The 23299-nt window shown below is 43.3% G+C and overlaps 1 protein-coding gene across 1 annotated transcript; it reads left to right on the forward strand.

Moving 5' to 3' along the window:
- The first annotated feature begins 10827 nt into the window (after positions 1-10827).
- On the forward strand, positions 10828-14560 carry LOC127771008 (ethylene receptor 2). Its single transcript, XM_052296800.1, has 3 exons — positions 10828-11302; positions 11528-13441; positions 13812-14560. Exons 2-3 carry the CDS (start codon positions 11678-11680, stop codon positions 14337-14339), a joined length of 2292 nt encoding a protein of 763 aa, XP_052152760.1. The 5' UTR covers positions 10828-11302; positions 11528-11677; the 3' UTR covers positions 14340-14560.
- The last annotated feature ends 8739 nt before the right edge of the window (positions 14561-23299 follow it).

Below are 23299 nucleotides of genomic sequence, written 5' to 3' on the forward strand. Positions count from 1 at the left end.
AATATGTAGATAAGGGAAGAGCTTCATCCTGTGGATGAAGGTAATAATGGAAAAGTGTAGCTTCTGCCTGCTTGATACACCTTGACAAATGAGGAGAAAAAGGCAATGTGCAAATGCCTACGTGGGGTGAGAGTGCCTACTGGCTTCTCCTCAAACATTAAGCGACTAGTGTCGATGAAGGATCTGTCGCTTTCAGGCTACAATTCTCATGACTGTCATGTAATGCTCACAGTATTCCTCGCCATTGCAATTAAGCAATCGAACCAGTACACATAAAGATGGTCATCACAAAGCTGTGTTATTTCTTCAATGCCATATCACAGAAAGTAATTGATCCCGAAGAGTTAGGTCCTCTCCGGGCTTTCGCTATAGAGACAGTGTGCGAGCTTGAGATGTGTTTTCCTCCATCATTTTTCGATATGATGCAACACCTCATAGTTCATATTGTGCCTCAGATAATTGCACTTGGGCCCCTGTGCCTGCATCAGATGTGGCCATTCGAACGATACATGTCCATTCTAAAAGGCTACGTACAGAACCACGCCCACCCAGAGGGATCGATGATAGAGGGATACACAACCGAGGAGGTTGTTGAGTGTTGCATTGATTACTTAAAAGATGGGAAAGCAATTGGTTTACAGGTACCTCGATATGAAGGTAGATTATGTAGAAAAGGAACAAAAGGGAAAAAAAGAATCCGTGATAATGACTACAAAAAAGTGAAAGATGCTCATTTCACTGTGTTGCAGCAACTTGCGATAGTGGAGCCGTACATAAAGCAGCACCTGCATGAACTACAAGCAACAAATGTGGGGCGCTCTAATGCATAGATCATGAAAAAACACAAACATCACTTTACCGAATGGTTCAAGGACCTCGGTCTACCAGATGGCGATACCACGGAAGAAAGAACAATTAAAATATTAGCTGACGGGCCAGCAAGTGTGTACACCTCGTGGCAAGCATATGATCTGAATGGATACACGCTTTATACCAAAGCAAAAGACCAAAGGAGTGCATGCCAAAAATAATATATAATGTTGTTTTTAATTTTTTTAAAAAAATTACATCTTCACAGGCGGGCCACGTGTCAGAAGTCGGACGGTCCCTATCTTCACTGTCAGGCCACGTGTCTATCCCCAGAAGCCTTTGGGCATTTTTCCTAGCGGGCCACGTAGCCTAAAATACTATAAGCTGCCAGCGAAGAAATATCTTCGCTGGCGGCCGTCCAAGCAGAGATATTTCTTTACTAGTAGCTGGCTTATATTCGCTGCCAGCGAAGAAAGTTTCTTCGCTGGCGGCTGCCTTAATACTACCGCAAGTGAAGATATGTCTTTGCTGGCGGGTGTGGCTTAGTCGGCTGCCAGCAAAGACATATCTTAGCTAGCGGTATATAACCGCTAGCGAAGATCTACATTTCACTGGCCTTTGCTTTGTGACGGATGTGATTTACGCCAGCGAAAATCCAAAATGGCCGCCACGAAAGATGGTTTCCATAGTAGTGATAGTTGAGGGTAGTGAAAGTCCGGTTTTAGAGTTAACGGTAAATTTCAGACAACAAGAAGAGTTAGGAGGTATAAAATGAACTTTATCTCATTTTTCTATTAATTTGATCAAACCTAAAAAATTTTGACTTAGGAAAAAAATCAAAATGACTTATAATATGAAACGAATGTAGTAGCTGTTTTGTTAAGACTTGGTTTTAAACAGTTAATACAGCTTAGCTACTTCTCGTTTTCAATTACCACATTTTTTAATGGCTAAGTGAGATGTTTCGTAAAAAAAAATTATGTGTAGAAGATGCTTTAAAAAATCAAATAAATCTAACTTTTAAATTTTACTAACTAATTATCAAAAACGATACCTTAATCGTGTTCCTCGTTTTATATATAGCAACTTAGTGAAAACCTATGGGTCGAAAAGAACGTCACTAGTACAGATCCTCTCATCTGTGATGGCCCATCACATGCCTGGGCAACGTGGGCCGTCAGAACGAAGTCATCTCAATCGGGCCTAAATTTTTGCCATTGTAGATGTACTCGTCGGGGTGCATATTCCTAAGGCCGTCACCGATGACACTCATCTGTGACGGGCTCGAAGTTAGGCCCGATTGAGATGACCTCCACTATCTCAATCGGGCCCAAATACTGAGCCCGTCACAGATGAGTGTCATCGGTGACGGGCTCCAAAGAAGGCCCGATTGAGATGGCCTTAATGCCCGTCACCGATGACTCTTATTGGTGTCGGGCTTCTATTTGTGCCCGTTAGAGATTAGTGTGCGCCCGTTAGAGATGACATTTTTTGGCCCAATTGAGATATACTTTGCACACTATATATACTCCAGCAGTCCGTTGTCTGTAGTTATCCCACTGTTCACTATTTTGGTGAGAGGTTGAAGGGGGCGAATTTTTGTAATTTTTTTGCAAACAAAAACATGAAAATCATAAAAATAAGTAAAAGGGTACTAATCATTTCCTATTAATTTAGTAGTACTTATGTTATGAGATGTTAACTAATATTTTGTTCATTGTTCAGCGATGGATTGAAGTTGGATGTACACGACTGGCTTGAGGCGTCAGTACAAGGAGTATAGAGATGACGTATTAAGTTTTATGAAAGCCGCAGAGGAGGATAGGATAAGAAGAAACAACAAGTACATGTGTTGTCCATGTAGCGGTTGCAGGAATGAGATTTTGTTGGAAGATGAAAAGGAAGTACACGCTCACTTGATACGCCGGGGATTATTCATGGAGAGATACACATGTTGGGTGAAGCATAGAGAGCAAGATCTGGGTACTGATGGTGCAGCTGCAGACGGAAGTGGTAAAGACAATCATGAAGAAGGAGATGAAGAAGAGCATAACATGTTTGTCCCATCTCCATTGGGCGGTGAAATGGTTGATGTGGACCCTGATATGCTGCAAGACATGTTACATGACGTTGATGACCCAACTATAAATGAGAGAGATTCCATGAAGTTAAGCAGGTTGGTCAGTGACTCGGAGACTCCTCTATACGCAGGATGCAAGCCAAAGCACACCAAATTATCAGCAACATTAGACCTAATGAAGTTGAAGGCTAGTAGTGGATGGTCAGACAAGAGTTTTACAGAACTTTTGGGAATACTGAAGGACATGCTTCCTCAGGAAAACACATTGCCCGAGACGACATATGAAGCAAAACAGATTCTGTGTCTCCTAGGGTTAGAGGTCCGGAGAATTCACGCATATCCAAACGATTGCATATTGTACCACAAGCAATACGCGGACTTAGATGCTTGTCCTGTCTGCAAGGCTTCTCGATACAAGCGAAAGAACAGTGCAGGGGAGGGAAAGAAGTCAAAGCGGGGTGGTCCGATGAAGGTTGCGTGGTATCTATCAATCATTGATCGTTTCAAGAGAATATTTGTCAACCCTAATGAAGCAAAGTTAGTACGTTGGCATGCTACAGAGAGAAAGAATGACGGTTTGCTAAGACACCCCGCGGATTTGATTTAATGGAGGAATATCGATCGAAAGCACAAAGACTTTGTTGCCGACCCCAGAAACATGAGGATGATACGTATATGCTCCTAAGAGCATGTTTAATAGCAGAGCTCACTGCTAGTTATAATAGTTATAAATTCATTCTAGAGCTAACATTATGTGTAATAGGTTAGCTTTAATTTTCCCTCGTCTCTTTTTCTCACACTATAAATTTAATATATATATATATCTTGCAGCATGTGTAGAGTTAGTTCTTTCATGAGAGCTAAAAACTCCTAATTTTTCTTTATTTTTTCTTTTATGTAAACCTATAGCTTGTATATACTGTAGCTCACTGTTATCCTTCCTCGATCGCGTCAGTCAGGTTTGAACTCGAGACTTCTGATTTAGTACGTTACATAAGGATTAACCTACTGGAGTGGCCAATTCACTTTTAGTTCAACAATAATTCAATTCCAGCGGTATAGGCGACAAGGGTTGTCATATCATCTCCTTTAATCAAAAGGCGTCGACCTGAATCATATCCTGTCTCCTAATTAAGCATGTGGGAACAGGAGAGCAAATCTGGTGCTCCCTTCTCTAAAGTATGCAAATAAGTTTCTAATAATGTTTATGACTATACATACTACTCCCTCCGTTCTAAAATATAATAACTTTTAGCCTTTAAAATTTGTCTAAAAATATAACAACTTCTTCACCAATATTCTCTTCTTAACCAATCACAATCCAACACCATTCAATTTTTCTACCTACCTCCACCTTCTATCCAATCACAATCTTCTTCCATTTAATTCTACCAATTTACTTAATAACCGTGTATAATTCTAGAAATTTTTATATTCTGTAACGGAGAGTAAGAATTTTCTTGTAAAAGAAACGACTCATGACTAAGGAGAAAAAATAATCTCATTCTAATTTTCATTACCACTGTGATCACTGATTCACTTCACTCATGTCTAACTCAATTTTTGGCATGCCAGTTTTTTTTTCAATTTTTTCCACACTTAATTTTATGGGTTAATTGGATCCATGCAACTACAAATATGTCAAATTAGAAAAATACCACTACTACTCGCGATATCGGTTGGGTGCCACTGCAATTTTAAGAAATTGGATCCATGCCACTCCGTCGCGTTTTCCGTCTACTCCCCATTAATGCCGTCTCTTCATGGCGCCACTTCATATTTTCCCGTGCATGGACGACACCACCGCCGCTCCACTCGACGGAGGTCAGCCTCGCCATTTATGATGCCATCGCGGAGATCGAAGGCGGTGGCGGCTGGGACCTAGGGTCTGGATGCGGCCGTCGCCGTGTGGGACGGGAAGAGGGGGGCCGATGGCAGCGGCGCCGGCGGTGCCGACTGCATGAAGCTCCATAGGTCGTCGTCGCTGCCGATGGCGCCGCCGTTGGCACCACCGAGCAGCCTAATGGCCGCGGCGGAGTAGTAGGCGACGTTGGCTGCCGAGGCGTCGGCGTCGAAGCAGAGCTGGTCCTCGAGAGGTGGCAGCTTCACGAAGCCGTGGCCGCCGAGCATGGTGTCGATTGGCCGGAGGTACCTCAACGCCGGCCGGCCTGCGGCGAGGTGAGCTCATGCTCCTGCTTACTTGACCTGCCCAAGTACTGCAGGATCTCGTCGGCGCATGGTCTCCCTGTCGGCCTCTAGCGCCTGGAGCGGCTGCACAACGCCACGAAGCTCGCGCTCAGCAACATCAAGAGCACAAACATACTGCTCGACTAAGCCAGCAAGGCGTGCGTGGCTCACGGACTACGGCCTGGCGCAGCTGGGCTCGTCCCCGGCGGTGGCCGCGGCGAGCTCGATCGGCGGGGTACCGCGACGTGTACGCGTTCGGCGTGGTGCTCCTAGAGGTGCTGACGCGGTGCCCGGGCGTCGCGGCGAGCTCGGCGGGGTACTGCGGCGTTGAGGCTGTCGGAGTAGGCGCGCGTGTGGGACGCAATAAGGCGGAGCCAAGCGTGACGCGGAGAGACGGTGTCAACGGAGAGTGGATGGAAAACGCGGCGGAGTGGCATGGATGTAATTTCCCAAAATTATAGTGACACCCAACCGATATCGCGAATAGTAGTATCATTTTTCTAATTTGACATATTTATATTGCATGGATCCAATTAACCCTAATTTTAATATAGTCTATGTATATACATAGTAAACTATACTTGTTAGTTAGCAATGTTGTGCCACTTCGCCTCTCGTTGGTTTCTTGTTGGGTTATGGACCGTAAGTTAGCTAGTAAAATTTAATTTTGAGTAAATTTCACTTTAGCCCATTTTTATTACGATGTTTCGGTTTAGATTAACATATTTTTATTTTGGACCAGGTAATTTTACCTCTGACACTTTGAACCACCGTTAGCTCTTTTACTCATCTGCATTTAATTAGCTTCGCACGTAAAGAAATAATCTATATACAGCTGTAGGAGTTTATTTAAAAAAATCGACATACTTGAAATTGTTAATACGCTTGAGAAGAGAGTCATGGTGGTTCAAAATACAATAAAGGTATGATTACCTGGTAGAAAGTGAATATAAAAGGATAATAATACAAAGTGAAATTTCGGTAATCAAAATGTCATCCAAAGTAAAATTTACTCTTAATTATTTATACTTAGTTAATTTTGAGGGTTTTTATTGTAGTTTATTTCCAACATTGATTTTTAAATCACTAAAATAATGGCTATAAAGGTTTTATGTACAAATTATCGTCTGTGCTTCGTTCCTCGGATGCTTCTATCTCTTCAGGAAAAGAAAAGGATGCGTCGGATATGATCTCCGATCTCCCTTAAACAGTAAAGAATACAGTGACACCTTTGCTTTTATTAGCTTCACACCAAACTTTGAATTCTTTTTTTTTTTCAAAATGAAAGGACGTAACAGCCTAGCCACAACATTAATTTTGTTATAATATATTCAAAAAAGTTGCAAAAGAGGCATTATTACCACATTAACTCTTTTACATACACATTCATGTTTACTTTTCCTAATTAAGTTGATGCACGAAAATTTGGAAGCCAATCATACTTATTTTTATATTTCGAAGAAAAAACAAAGGAATGGAATCCTCCAATTTCAATCTAAAATTTGTCCTTCGGTGCTAATATGTACTCCCTCCATTTTAGGTTATAAGATGTTTTGACTTTGGTCAAAATCAAACTGCTTTAAGTTTGATTAAGTTTATAGAAAAAATAATAATATTTTTGACCCAAGATAAATTTATTATAAAAATATATTTAACTATTAATTTAATAAAACTATTTTGGTAATGTAAATATTACTATTTTTGTCTAAAAACTTAGTTAAATTTAAAGCAGTTTGACTTTGACCAAAGTCAAAACATCTTATAATCTGAAACGGAGGAAGTAATATACTACATCTGACCGTCCTAAAATGAAATTGTTTCTGGTTTGTCTAGGTTCCTAAAAAAAATCTTTATTTTAGAACGAAATATTATTATGTTTATTAATATAATACTGCAATCCTAAAGCTAGCCAAGTCGATCCAAATCCAAGCGGCTCTAGCTACCTATAGGGTAGCTTAGCTCAAGCTTTAATTTGGCTCATTGACGGCACACTTGCTGGTTGTACTAGCATTTTTTTTAAGATAATGAAATAAAAATTCTGATCTTTCCTTCAAAGTTATAACAACTTATTACAAAATTCTCTCAAAGAGAGTAAATACTCAGGCAACCATAAGAACTGAAAAAATAAAGCCAACACACAAGGAAAAGCCAATTATTAAATTCTATTTGTGAATCTCCGTCCGTAGCTGACGAAAATCTGCACTGCATAACCATAACTTCTAAGCTAAGACATGTAGAATCAGGGCCGGCCCTAGGGCAGTGCGGGGCCTCCAAAATATATATACTATGGTAACAAGCCTGATAGACTATTTTGTGCATTGAGAAGATGCTGCTAGATGAGATTGTTATTGACACTATCATCACTGATTTTGTATCTAGAACTATTAGAAGAAATTATTTTAAATGATCTAGAGATATTTATTTTTGGTATTTTAAACTTATTAGTGTGAAATTCGTTAATGACAATGAGTTTTTAAATATTAACTTGTATTTTTATGGTGAATGGGGGCCTTCATTTTTTGTTCCGTACTGGGCCACCAAAAAGTCAGGGCCAGCCATGTGTAGAATATAAGAACTCCTTGTTCTCTTCAGACCAGAACCGGAGCCAGTGGGGATGTTGGTTGTAGCTAGCTAGGCGTCCAATAGGAGATGCATGCATATGTACACTAGATCTGGCTTTCATTCACTGATTCACAGCATGTGTTGTGCACGCCGTCGTGTCGCCGATGACGGCCGGCCGATCGTATCCCTGTGGGGGCATCCCCCATGACTTTGAGAGATGCTTCCATATGTATTACAGAGCATGCTTGGTTTTTGCAGCGATCCAGATTTCGACGTATGCATGCGAAATGGCAGCATATGCAACGCCTGTCTCCAAGATGTACTCCTACACTACTTACATATTTGAATTTTGCATACGATCCAAATCGATTTTTGCATACGGACGAGCGGCCCACATGCACCCAAAAATATATAAAAATAGGGACTTTTGCATGGGCCAGCGCAACCGCATGTGGGCGCTTAAGCTGGCTGCATACAAAAAAGGAAAAATCGTGAAAAAAATAAAAATTCCAAAAATCAAAAAATTCACAGAAACCCTAACCCTAGAATTCTCTAGCACCGCCATCACCGTCGTCCCCGTCCTCCAGTCACTACCGTCGTCGTCTTCATACTCCAAACGCCGCCATCATCCTCCCTTCGCCGCCGCGGCCGCCGATAGATCCACGCGGGAGGGAGGCCGCTGCCGGATCGAGGCGGGGAAGGGCAGCGGCCAATGGATCCGAGTGAGGGTGGGTAGCAGCCATCGGATCAGGGCAGAGGAAGGCCGTCAACGCCGGATTTGGGCAGGTGAGGGCCGCCGCAGTCGCCCACGCCCACCACCACCGTCGTAGGAGCCAGCCGTCAGAGTAAGGAGGAGGGGGGAAAGGAATGGGTTAGATGGGAGACAAGTGGGGGGCCAGGAGAGTAAGGGCCGCCGGATCCACACGGGGCAGCGTCGCTCGCTCCCGGTTACCTTCTCGTTGGTGGCAGCGCCCACTCCTACTTGGTTAGGAGGGAAAGAGAGAAAAAAGAGGAGGTAGAAAATTTTGTAGTTTTTTTATTTGAAAAAAATTGTAGTGTTGAGAGGGAAAAGGGATAGGAGGGGAGAAAACATCTATAGAGAAGAGGAGGTATTTTGCATGCGGACCACTTATGTGGTTCGCGAAAATTTATTTTTGCATGTGGCCCCTTAAAAGGACCACATGGGAAAATAAACTTATTTTTGCATGCAGCTCCTTAAGTGACTCACCTGCGAAAATATATTTTTACATGCGGCCCCTTAAGGAGTTGTATGCGAAAATGGAGGTTGATTTTTTGCGAACACTATCAATTATGGTCCATTTGCAACTTACAGGGGTCCTCATACAGAAAAATTGTTTTTTAAGTAGTGTAGCTAATGCCTCCGTCTCAAAATATATTAGTAATACAATTTTAGACAGATATGCATATATACTATCTGGTATTAAATTGCCATATTTTAAATAGAAGTAGTAGGTCAGAGTATGCATGCATGCAGCTAATCTTATCTATGATTTCTTTTTGAGATAACGGAAAATGCAACCTTATCTGCATATGTTAGATATGGAGGCTACATGAGGAACACGAGGGTTGATTTAATTAGGATATATATTGTTGGTCAGATACTAAGTGATATGTTGGTTCTTCTTCGCAACGACTTAACAGTGAGTGCTTGCTGATTTGCGTATATTTAGTTAGGACTTGTGGGACCTAATTGATTTTGGGAAGGTTTGTTAATTTGTTTAATTTGATGCTTGGATTTTAGTTGCGTTTCTCCGTCAATTGGACTGGATTGTGATTAATTATTCCTATTAATTGGGTACTTGTGCTGTCACTCAAATTTTCACTATTTAAATATTTTTCTAGTTGAATTCTTGTAAAGGATGTATTTATTTGATGAAAAATCTGACTATAAACAAAGGTGGATGATTAAATAAGAATTAAATATTACATATTACACACCTAAAAGTAATATAAATGTACTCCCTCTGTTTCATTTTATAAGTTTCAACATTTTTTCTATAGTCAAACTTATATAATTTATACGAAGTTTATAGAAATACATAGCAATTTTTAACACAAATATACTAGCAAAATATATTTAATGTTAGATTAAACAAAACTAATTTGATATTATATATGTTGCTATATTTTCATATAAACTTGAGATATTTAAGGAAGTTTAATTTTGAAAAAAGTTAAAGCGTTGGAGCGAGTAGAAAATTTTTGGACAAATTATACTCTAAAAGTGTGCCACAAAACGATCTACAAATAATCGTGGCCTGGTAATCTACAGATACTTAAATAATCTTGAGTGAGGATGATAATTGTGGGCCCTACTAACTGCCATCCAAAGTAGAGGCAAATGACTGACTCGTTTCAAAAATCGTAAACCCTACTTTAAAATCACAATTAGAACTAAAAGTGAGGGCAAAAATGTGATTGTCCCCCCCCCCTCCCAAAAAAAATAATAATAATGTGTGAGCTAGAGGGTTTACATGCCAATATCCCTCCCTAATTCTGTTGGAAAAAAAAAGTAATGTGTGGAGCTAGAGGGCTACATGTCAATAACCTTAACTGCCAACATTTTATCTTTACTTTTTTTTCTTTAAGAAAAATGACAGTAGGTAACAAATATATTCAGAATTCAGAAAATGATATATGCAGAAAATAATGCTAATAATAAATTAATGATAATTTTCTTTAATACAAATCCGTTGCATCACACGAGTCATATGCTAGTCTAATCCTTAAAAATCCTAGAAACATTATCTAAGTCAACAAATCAACAAATAACTAATATTCTTACATCAGCTACTATAATTCTTCGATGTTGAATAGATGAATAATTACGAATTAATTAAATTGTAAAGTTGAAAAATCGATCTTTTCTAAGAAATTCACATATAGAAAGTTTCTATAAAATCACAATGTTCAATAGCTCGGAAATCGTGCAAATCTGCTCACTAAAAAAATAATGACTCTATACCGAATACACATCCCTATACATATAAGTTTATAGGTAAGAATTTTTATATATAGAGAAAATAACCCGCATAAGTTTATAGATCATATGGTAATTGTGCATCATGATATTAGGATAAAATGAAGAAAATATAAAGGTGAGAGTAGAGTTTTGGATAAGCAAAAAATCCATCCATCCATCCTTTAAAGCCGTTGGCGGCGTTGGCCGGCCCAACGACATTGACGGCCAAATCCCCCAATCCCACCTTCCGGAAAACCACCAACCCGGCAGCGGTTTTCCGGCAGCCACTGCCGCCGGACAGCCAGCCACCACCGTTGCTGGCTACTCACTCTCACAGCCACAGTGACCGACTCGGCTCGCCTCGCTTGCAGCTGCACCCAACCCAACCCAACCCAACCTCCTCGCCTTCCTCCTCTCCTTCCTCTTCTCCTCTTCTCTACTCCACTCTGTCCCACGCGCGCACGCACGCACGCAGCTTCCTCGGCCTTGGAGGGGTGAAGGGGGGAGGGAGGAGGAGCAGAACGAAGGATCTTGGGGCTCGGGTTGGTCGGGGTATGGATCGGCTCGGCGCGGGTGTCCTAATGCCGAGCTTTCTTGGCAAGATCCATGGCCGCCGCGCGAGAACCCTCGTCTCGTAGACAGCCCTAAAGCCCTCGCGGCAGGATGGTCGGAGCGCGTAGGTCAGCCTTCTCTTCTTCTCCTTCTTCTTCTCCCTGGAATTTCGGTTTCTTGGATTTGCGGTTGCTTCCTCCAGGGTTTCGAGCTCCGATTTTGGGGGGATTTGATTTTTTTTTTTCTTTTTGTCGATCTCATCTTTTGTGATTAGGGGAGTTTTCACATCCAGATCTTGCTTCGTGTTACTGAAAAAAGAATAAACATGGTTCGTTCGTTTGTTTGATTTGCAGGCAAATCGACGGGGAGGAATCAAGAATCGGGGCCTTCGATCGCTGCAGAAACCGCCATGGACAGCTCCAGCAAGCTCGCGCGAATGCGCCTGTGAAAGAAGACTTGTAGTTGCAGAGCTTGCAGAGCCAGATTGTGGAGGAGAAGCAGCGATGCCACCGATCCCATCTCTGTGGATCCGCGTCTTCTTCTCCTGGCTGCTGCTGTCGCTGCCCGCCGCGGCCGCCGCCGATTTCAGCCACTGCGGCGGCTGCGACGACGGCGACGGCGGCGGCGGCATATGGAGCACGGACAACATCCTGCAATGCCAGAGGGTGAGCGACTTCCTCATCGCCATGGCCTACTTCTCCATCCCGCTCGAGCTGCTCTACTTCGCCACCTGCTCCGACCTCTTCCCGCTCAAGTGGATCGTCCTGCAGTTCGGCGCCTTCATCGTGCTCTGCGGCCTCACCCACCTCATCACCATGTTCACCTATGAGCCGCACTCGTTCCACGTCGTGCTCGCGCTCACCGTCGCCAAGTTCCTGACCGCCCTGGTGTCGTTCGCCACCGCGATCACGCTGCTCACGCTCATACCGCAGCTGCTCAGGGTCAAGGTCAGGGAGAACTTCCTCAGGATCAAGGCGCGGGAGCTGGACCGGGAGGTGGGGATGATGAAGAGGCAAGAGGAAGCGAGTTGGCACGTGCGGATGCTCACGCACGAGATCCGCAAGTCGCTCGATCGCCACACGATCCTGTACACCACCATGGTTGAGCTCTCCAAGACGCTCGAGCTGCAGAACTGCGCCGTCTGGATGCCTAGCGAGAGCGGGAGCGAGATGATCCTGACACATCAGCTGAGGCAGATGGAGACGGAGGACTCGAATAGCCTGTCCATTGCGATGGACAACCCAGATGTACTTGAAATAAAGGCAACAAAGGATGCAAAAGTTCTCGCGGCAGACTCAGCGCTTGGGATTGCAAGCAGAGGCAAGCTTGAAGCAGGTCCTGTTGCTGCAATACGGATGCCGATGTTGAAGGCGTCGAATTTCAAAGGAGGGACTCCAGAAGTGATGGAAACAAGCTATGCTATTTTGGTCTTGGTACTACCCGAGGATGGTTCACTAGGATGGGGTGAAGAGGAGTTGGAGATTGTTGAAGTGGTTGCTGATCAAGTCGCAGTCGCCCTATCACATGCTGCAGTTCTGGAGGAATCTCAATTGATGCGAGAGAAGCTCGCCGCGCAACACAGGGACTTGCTGAGAGCAAAGCATGAAACCACGATGGCCACTGAAGCTAGGAACTCCTTTCAGACTGCCATGTATGATGGAATGCGACGGCCAATGCACTCGATCCTTGGTCTAGTCTCAATGATGCAGCAAGAAAATATGAACCCTGAGCAAAGGCTTGTAATGGATGCCATTGTCAAGACAAGTAGCGTTGCGTCAACATTGATGAATGATGTCATGCAAACATCAACCGTAAATCGTGAGTATTTGTCTTTGGTGAGGAGGGCATTCAACCTTCATTCGTTGGTTAAGGAGGCAATCAGTGTTGTAAGATGCCTAACTGGCTGCAAGGGGATTGATTTTGAGTTTGAAGTGGATAATTCTTTGCCCGAAAGGGTCGTCGGTGATGAGAAGAGGGTTTTCCACATCGTCCTGCACATGGTAGGTACTCTAATACAGAGGTGTAATGCAGGCTGTCTATCCTTGTATGTGAATACTTACAATGAGAAGGAAGAGAGGCACAATCAGGATTGGATGCTGCGAAGAGCAAACTTCTCTGGCAGCTATGTGTGTGTTAAGTTTGAGATTAGGATTAGAGAGTCCAGAGGTAATCTTTTGAGTTCGTCATCCAGTCGGAGACTTCAAGGGCCCAACTCTACCAGTTCTGAGATGGGGCTTAGCTTCAACATGTGCAAGAAAATTGTGCAGGTATACTATAAACTCTTTAATGTTCTATGTCTGCAACAAAGCAAAGTGTATCAACATTGCTCGATTGTTTTTTTTTTCTCATCTTGTATTACTTATAATGGATCGAGATGTACATTGCTACATGATCACATAGCCAGACTACTCTTGCTTTGCTACTATTATTCCCAATTCAAGGATGTGCATATATGTTTACAAACGTTGTCAGATTGCCAAAACCAGGACAGATTTTTCTATAAAAGATGCGATTAATTGTTTCTCGATAAGTCTAATTTCTTAATCATCAAATTATGCAAGTTGCAATGTCTTGTCTGATGAATAAACTGAAAGAGTTCTTTTTTTCTGATATGAGCCCCCTTTTTTTCTGCTGCAGATGATGAATGGTAATATTTGGTCAGTCTCTGATTCAAAAGGCCTTGGAGAAACTATTATGCTTGCCCTTCAGTTCCAGCTGCAGCATGTGACTCCGGTCTCTGGAGCATCCTCGGACTTGTTCCGATCAGCGCCAATTCCCAATTTTAATGGACTCCAAGTCATTCTTGTGGACAGTGATGACACCAATCGGGCCGTAACTCACAAGCTCCTGGAGAAGCTTGGTTGCCTAGTCCTCTCGGTTACTTCCGGCATCCAATGCATCAACTCCTTTGCCAGTGCTGAGTCATCTTTCCAGCTGGTGGTTCTTGACCTCACCATGCGTACAATGGATGGATTTGATGTAGCTCTTGCAATCAGGAAGTTCAGGGGGAATTGTTGGCCACCGCTGATAGTTGCTCTTGCGGCAAGCACCGATGACACCGTTCGGGATCGGTGCCAGCAGGCAGGAATAAACGGTCTGATCCAAAAACCAGTCACTTTAGCAGCACTGGGAGATGAACTGTATAGAGTCCTTCAAAACAATTGAAAGAGCCTCATGGTTCTCATTTCTTTCAATCTCAATAGATTGCTGTAGCTTGATTAATAGTTACTACGCTACTAGTTTCTGCCAGGTTAGGTCCATACAATCACAAAACATTTGCACAAACAAAATGTATAGGGAGATATTAAAACATCCTGCCTTTACCTTGGTTCCTTGGTGAAGGAAAGAAGGTAGAAATTTTGAAGAGGTCATACAGTTAGAACTTACTTATTCATTTGTAAACCCTATTTAGATTATTAATCATTTGTCAGGTAAATTATTGGTGGCAATTTGCTGATGATAGTTTAGGTTCATGAACTAGACTAGGTAATGTGTTTGGACAAAATCCATGGAGCTGCTGATTTGGTAGTTGCACTTTTGAAATGGATCATGGATAGACATGGATTCAGTGAATGAAATATAAAAATCAAAAGGGACATAACCTGAAAGGTAGATGGAAATAAGACTACAGACAAGTTGCAAGCCTATACTATTGCTGCTGACTTTGTATCTTGAAATTAAGAACTCTTGTTGTCCCAATCTTAATTTGGTGGCCAATGTCCTAGATGCAATGCATCTGTGCATTCATTCTGGTGATTGCCTATAAGACTAGGAAAAGGTTTTAACTTGCCATTTCTTTCGCAGTGACCTCTGTGGCTATATCTGAATCCTCTTTTTTCGTTTTCCCTCTATTGTCAACAAAAGCATGCTATGTTAGCACTTCGGGACTTGATTGGGATATCAGCAACTTCCTAATTGTTGAACTGTCCAATCACAAAAAATCAGGTAGATTGAGTGCACATTTTTCTGATGTTATTTCAGTTCTCAATGGCTGTTAATGTGAAAAACATGTAAACACTTTTGAAATTCTCAAATCTGGTGTTGCTCTACAAACCTGTTCATGGCAGGCAAGTGGTTGCCATTTTCCAGCTTTATTCCACATGCAAGATCCAAACATACAAGTGGTTTCAGAAAAACTAAAAATAAGAAGTAAAATGTAAGTTTGATTTTCTGGGGACAGTCTTCAGACAGATGTAACTTTTCCTTGGGGAAATCAAACTGATAGACGACAGGTTCCTTCTTTTTAATGTGCATGAAATTTTTCAATCCCTTGGTATTGTCATTTTGACCCCTTATAATTAAACTTGGGACTATATTATTCTGAGATGTAAGACAAATTCTGCCGCCGCCACGTATTCTTCAAACCCAAGCGTTCATTTCACCTGGACTATGGTCATCTGGTATTTTATTGAGAAATTGGCAAGCTGCCTAGCTAAAGAAGGCTTTGCAATTGGACACCTTGAGCAAAGACAACTACAAGTGACCATTGCAGTAGGTATCTAGTACTAGTACTACTGTACTACAAACCTATAATTGATGATTAAATGTGAACTAGGATATATGACTCTAATTTTAGATATTTCTTTGACGGAGAGAGCTTTATACTTGTCTTTCATTGAAAATGTCAGACTTTATGTCCATCTTATAAGAACAGAGAAAGAAACCATTAGCTTCTTCAGACTAATGTTGTGTTCTAATCTACAACTGAAGCTTCCAACTTTCTCGTTTAAAGTGGGCATCTTTCTGAACTGTTAAAAGGTATATTTTTTAAAAAAAAATTCGATATCAAAGTTTTTTTAAGAAAATCAGATAAAACTATTTTTAATTTTATAATAACTAATACTTAATTAATCACCTCATTTTGCGTGCAAAAAAAATATTCAACCAAAGGCTAGAACCAGCCTTTTTGGTTTAGCTACTAGGTACTTTTTATAAGCATGTCTTTCAAACGGTTAAATGAGATGATTTTTATAAAACATTTTTATATAGATATTTCTTTTAAAGTTAAATAAATTTATTTTTAAAATTTTATAATAGTCAATACTCAATTAATTATATAATTATATGCTAATAAATCTTTTATTTTGCGTGTGAAAAAGCCTAACCTTTTAGTTGTATTTTGACCTCAGCATAAGGCTGACTTTGAATGAATTATTCGGCTGGGCTACTTTCTCGTTTCTCATATGCATGGTTTTTAAACATCTAGACGATATGTAGACGATATGTTTCTTGTAAAAACTTTATACACAAATTCCTTAGAAGAACCAAATAATTATACTTTTTAAATTTGTAATAGTTGATAATCAATCACTAGTTAATGGCCTATCCTGTTCTACCATAGGTAGTGTAGTTGGGTCTATCTCTTCCTCTTGGTTGAAATTTCTTTCAACTGATAATTGGAACTATCAGCCAACTGATCTATCCAATCTGAGCAGAACTAAACAGAATAAAAAGTGACACTACATCTGTACTAGGCTTCATGCAATGAAACAAGGACCAACTTGTGAATTGTGATGATACCATCCTTGCAAATTGCAGTGCTAATCTTGCATCTGTACCAATCCATTTCTGGAGACTCACCTCACCTGTCAAGAAAGTGTCTCTCTGCAGCTACTGAAGATAACACACAATGACCTGCCTATGTACCTTTTCATAATGCACCATCTTAACTTTTTGTGCAGAGGACCTATTTTACTACTACCAAACAGCATTTGTTTTTGTATAGATTGTGATCATAGTGGTGCTGCTGGAAGTTCAAATTTTAATGTCAGTTGAGTGAGGATGATTTTGGTTTGGAGGGCTTCCAAGGGGGGATGCACCTGAAAATCCTTCAGATCTGTGGTTGGGGCTTTCCTTTCCTGTGTGAGCTGGCCATGCCTGCAACTTGACACAATGACACACCCCAGTGTGTGGTATGCTTTCTTGTTAAATGTCATTGCTGCTGCTGTGCCTAAAGAATGCTGGCTCCATATACATCCATCCTTCCTCTGAATTTGTGCTGCCGCTTGTGTGTGTGTTTGTTTGTGTGACTTCACTGCTCTTGACCAAATACATTGGCTCTCTGCCTCAGAGAGGTACAGGGACTGGTCATCACTGTTTGGATGCATATCAACAGTCAGTCTACTGTTAGCTACTCTTTTCGTTCCAAAACATACTCCCTTCGCCGTGGGACGGAGAGTGTAATAATTTAGGATAAGATTATACACATCATAATTTATCCAGATTAATAGTACTATAGATTAATAGTACTATAGTGAATCTAATCCCAATTTAGAATAGAGGCCGGTAGTATCCTAGAAAATGGCTAAACAATACCTGCTGGGCAGAAGTGCAAGCAACTGATGATCAAAATTAGACTAGTTCAGATTAGAAAACCAGAAAGAGTAATTTGAGATCAAGGCATTGTTTAGATTTAAACTTTTTTCTTCAAACTTCAAACTTTTCCGTCACATCAAATGTTTGGACATATGCATGGAGTATTAAATGTGGAAAAAAAAAACAATTGCACAGTTTGCATGTAAATCACGAGACGAATCTTTTGAGCCTAATTACGCCATGATTTGACAATATGGTGCAACAGTAAACATTTGCTAATGATGAATTAATTAGGCTTAATAGATTCGTATCGTAGTTTACAGGCAGAATCTGTAATTTGTTTGTTATTAGTCTACGTTTAATACTTCAAATGTGTGTCCGTATACTTTAAAAAAATTTGGCACACGAACTAAACACAGCCCAATAGTTCGCAAGCTTTTTGACCTATCCTATGACCAAATACACCATTAGACACATTGTGGCAAGTCGTTATTATTGGATTTAGTCCCACATTGGATATTCAATTACAGCCTCATCGGTTCACTTATGCATATGCTTATCTGTACTGTTTATTAGCACCCAAAAAGTAATTTGTGAGTACAAGTATTATATATGTGTTCTTAGTGATTCAAAAGCAAATGATGTAAAAACAAACTGCGCTAAAACAACAAAATCAACTTCAAAATTAAGTTTTAAAATTTAAATTTGGCTTATAAGTATAAGCACAGGTTAAATGATGTTCTCACGCAACTTAGCTTAATTATTCTCTCTAGTTTCATATTTTTTTACATTTTAGATAATGGCACGGTAACTTTGATTATGGTTAATCTATTATAATATACATACAAAATAAGTAAATATTTGATTATGGTTATCTACTATCTTCATCAGACTACACATCTTTTTCAAAACAATAGAACCAACGGAAGTATGAGCTTAGGATTCTTTTTGGGTGAAAGAGGCTCTGAGAACTTGGTTATGTTTACCTTAGGCCGGCCGAAGATTGTCTTGGAGAGCTGGATCAAATTATTTTTGGGCTAGGCTGGAAAACAAATGAAAAGCCATGTTTGGGCTAGGCTGGAAACAAGCCCACTTGATCCTTTACTGTTTGTCACCAGCTAGGCTGGACCGCTGGAGATGAAGATAGACCAGTAGTAATTGTGTGATTGTGTCCATTATTATAGTTAAGTGCATGTTTCCAAAAAAACAGAGATTTTTGTCAAAAGAATGAATTTATTGAACCTATATATAAAGTGAATTAGAATTTGATGAACCTTCACAAAATACAAAGACCAAAAACTATTCAAACTTAGGAGTATCTTTTATCAAAAACTATCTCATCTCATCCCTCAAAGTGGAAACTCTCTGTATTTGTGCTCTCCCTCTTTGTGTGTTTGTGCGATTTTCACTGCTCTTGACCAAATAGTACATGGTTTTTGCACAGAGAAGTACAGATAATGGTCGCCACTGTTTGATGCATACGAACAGTCTAAACTGGGATTTACCTCTACAGTTTAGATATTTTTTTGTACCACGTTTAAAAAAATATGATTTCTTTTTGTGAATTTTGTGCAAGTCACATGAGAAAAGAATAAGCAAACAAATACTAGGAATGTTACGAGAGGAGTTTGTTATTGGGTTTAAGTCCCATATTGTATGGAGGAATAAGTTCACTGCATGACCCGAAATCTAATCCATAACCCTAAACCACAAAACCGGATATCTCAACCCCCAAACCCTTAAAACCGGTGCAATTTGACTCCCTGGGTGGTTTTGGAAGGCGGTGGCGCCTACGTGGCTGTATTGACTCGGTCTTCTTTCCACGTGGCGTTGACGTGGCGCTTAGGTGGCATTAGAAATAAAAAATATGCATGGGACCCATTAGTCATTCACACACAAAATAAAAAATTGTAGGGCCCACTGACATGTGGGCCCCACATGCCATCCTCTCTCTCCCTTTCTTCTTCCTCCCTTCTCTCTTTCTTTCTCTTTCTCTTCTCTCCCCTTCGGCCGGCCGCGGGGAGCACGGGCGGCTGGAGTGGAGCGGCAGCGGGCGGGGCCAAAGCGGCGGCGGCGGCGGAAGCTGGAGTGGCGGCGGGCGGGGGCCAGAGCGGCGGCGGCGGCGGCGGCGGCCTCGCCAAGTGGAGAGAGGAGAGGAGAGGAGAGCAGGTGAGGGAGGAACGGAGGTGGTGGGTTACACGAGAGGCGGCGGCGGCGCGTGAGGGCCGGAAGGGAGAGGGGAGAGGCGGAGCCACCAAGCTCGTGTTGTCGCCACCGCCACCGCCGCCGCCGGTGCCTCCTCCCGCACTCGCGCTCGCCCGCACACCCGCCGGAGCCGCCGCTCGACCTGCTCGATGCCCCGCCGTCGACGTCCCGCGCAATGCGAGGATGGATGCAGGGAGGTGGTGGAGGACGGCGACGAGGAGCTCTGATCCCGACGATGCGGATGGATCCGAAGCCCTAGCCCGTAGACCACCCCCCCCCCCCCCCCCCCGCTCGATCTCATCGGCGTCGGCACTACCGTCTCCCTCGCGTCAACTCCAGCCCACCGCCGCCGCCGCTCCAGCTAGCTCCCGCGTCAGCTCCCGCCGCCGCCGCTTCAGCTCCCACCAGCCACCGTCGCTTCAGACCCCGCCCGCTGCCGCTCGCTCCCCACATACGGCCAAAAGGAGAGGGAGAACAGAAAGAGAGAAGGGAGGAAGAAGAAAGGGAGAGAGAGAGGATGACATGTGGGGCCCACATGTTAGTGGGCCCCACAATTTTTTATTTGTGTGTGAATGACTAATGGGTCCCACGCTATTTTTTATTTCTAATGCTACCTAAGCGTCACGTCAACGCCACGTGGAAAGAAGACCGAGTCAATACAGCCACGTAGGCGCCACGTTAGTGAAACCGTCCTTCAAAACCACCCAGGGAGTCAAATTGCACCGGTTTTAAGAGTTTGGGGGTCGAGATATCCGGTTTTGTGGTTTAGGGTCATGGATTAGATTTCGATCACTTTTGAGGGTCATCAAGTGAACTTATTCCTTGTATGGAGCACAGTCTTTTGGACCGTGTATACCCACTACTATCTTTCGTTATAGCTTCGCTTGAAATGCCTAGGCCCAAGCTAGAGAGATGGATCAGATTATTGTTGGGCTACAAATAAAAGGCCATGTTTCGGCTAGGCTGTTAAACAAGTCCATTAAAGCCTTTACTGTCACCAGTTTTGGCTGGAAACCAAGATACAGCCCACTAGTACTTTGTCTCCGTTATAGTTTCCACAGTAAGTTTAAATTTGATAAAACTCACAAAATATAAATACCAGAAGCTATTCAAGCTTCTTTATCCACAGCTATCTCATCCCTCAAAAACATATTGTTTTAATAGAAAATTTAAGTGATGAATTAGGTCATGGGGTATGATCAATGATGAACCAACCTGAACCTAAAATGGTTTGATTTTATATTTGCTCTGACCAGACAATCTGTAACTCCCTTAACAGTCTTGAAGCACCTTTACCTTAAGATATATATAAGTAGTGGTTAACCTAAACTTGCTTTACTGTCATGCCAGGTTTCTCAAGCAGGAGTCAACATTATTTTATTGTTAGTGTGCATAGATTCTCCAGGAGAAGTTGGGAAAATTAAACTTTTTTTATGGCGCAGTGGTTCCAAATTAATGTCACGTGTTTTATGGAGTCAATGGTCATTTTTCCAACATATGAAAACTATGCATATGAAAACCATGCATATGAGAACTTGGTTATGGTTGCCTTAGGCCGAAGATTGTCCTGGAGAGCTGGATCGAATTATTGTTGGGCTAGGCTGGAAAACAAAGGAATAAGTTCACCGGAGGTCCCCAACATTTTTTTTAGGTACCTTAACTACAAAACCAGAAATGTATACCCCTAAAATTTCTAAAACCGTCCAAAAAAAGGTCCTGAGGCAGTATAGCTGCCCGGTTTCGCTGACGTGGCATCCTAGTCAGCAAAAAATAGGTCCCATATTTCTTCTTTCTTTTCTATTTTTCTTCTCTTCCGATTCTCTCCAGTGGGCGCAGCAGCAAAGGGGAGAGAGGTGGCCGGCGGTGGAGCGAGAGCGCGGCGGGAGAAGGGGAGAGAGCCGGCCGACGCGATGGCGGCGGCGGGAGAAAAGGAGAGGAGGCGGCCGGCGCGATGGCGAGCTCGGACGGCGCAACGACAGTGGCGTGAGAGGAGGAGAGGAGGCGGTCGGCGCTGTCAAAGGCGAACGGACACGGCGGACGATGCCGAGAAGGACGGCAGTGGCCTCGTCACCATCTTCCTCGTCGTCGTCGCGGTCGGCGGGTGCCGGGCGGAGCGGTTTGGGAGAGAGGGGGAGGCGGCCGCGTCCGAGCTCGCCCGGTCTGCGCGCTAGCCCGCCTCCGCCCCGCTCCGCCGCACTCGCCCGCGGCTGCTCCGCCTGCCGCTCTTGCCCGCCGCTCCTGCCGTCCCGGCCGCCCGAAATACTGAAAGGAAGTCGAAGAGATTGCAGACCTCTACAGCCATGAGAGCTCTAGGAATCACCCTGCGAACAAATCAAGCAAAAATTTATCACGCCGCGTTGGATGGTGGAGCACGTACAAGAATCACACGCATCCGCAGGTGCAGCTGCGAAAGCAAGGCAGCAAAGCAATGAGAAATCGCTGGCAGGTGCAAAAACGAAGTTGGCTGCGTACCCGACGACACGGCGATCGCCCTTGAGATCCGTATGCGCGATCAAGACCATCAGCCCGATGCTGCCGCCGCCGTTGACCAGATCGACGCCCCGCCTCACCTGAAAAAAAAAAAAAAGGAGAAGAAACTCCGGCTCGCACCCCCCCACCACTGCAAAAGTGTGAAACCAAGGATGGAAAAGTACGATGGCGGCAGCGGCGGCGAGCGAGCGAGACAGCTCGACCGTCGCCGCGCCACGCCACGCGCACCAGCTCGTGGCCGAGGTCGACCGCCGCGTCGCCGAACACCTTGCGGTGCCCCATGTTGCTGCTGCAGAACACGCAGATCGTCCCGAACCTGCTCGCCGCGGTCGCCCCCTCCGCCTCCGCTCCGTCTCCCATCGCTCGTCCGAGCTCGCCCGGTCTACGCGCGAGCCCGCCTCCGCCCAGCTCCGCCGCCCTCCGCCCACTGCTGCTCTGCCTGCCGCTCTTGCCGGCCGCCCCGCCCGCCGCTCCCGCCGTCCCGGCCACCTCTCTGCCCCTCTCCCGCCGCCACCGGCACGCTCGCTCCGCGCCGCCCGCCGCCGCGCTCCTGTCCCCCTCTCCCGCTTCTTCCCCACGCGCCACTGAGCCCGCTCTCCCGCGCCCGCATCTACCTGCTCGTGAACGTGCGGCTGACATGTGGGCCCCACATTTTATTTATTTTTTTTGCTGACTAGGATGCCACGTCAACGAAACCATCCATCTATACTGTCATAGGACCTTGAGTGCACAGTTTGTGTAAGTTTAGAGGTACGCATTTCTGGTTTTGTAGTTAAGGGGCCTTGAAAAATCTCGTTGTTAAGTTGAGTGACCTCTGGTGAACTTATTCTGAAAACAAATGAAAACCCATGTTTGGGCTAGGCAGGAAAACAAGCCCACTGGATCCTTTACTGTTTGTCACCAGCAAGGCTGGAGATGAAGATACAGACCAGTAGTAATTGTATGATTGCGTCCATTATTATAGTTAAGTGCATGTTTCAAAAAAAAACAGAGATTTTTGTCAAAAGAATGAATTTATTGAACCTATGGCCTGGTTTAGTTCCCAAAATTTTTTTTCAAAAACATCACATCAAATCTTTAAACACATGCATGAAAAATTAAATATAGATTGAAAA

This window comes from Oryza glaberrima, chromosome 4, assembly GCF_000147395.1.
Source record: "Oryza glaberrima chromosome 4, OglaRS2, whole genome shotgun sequence".
In the NCBI taxonomy this organism is placed as follows: domain Eukaryota; kingdom Viridiplantae; phylum Streptophyta; class Magnoliopsida; order Poales; family Poaceae; genus Oryza; species Oryza glaberrima.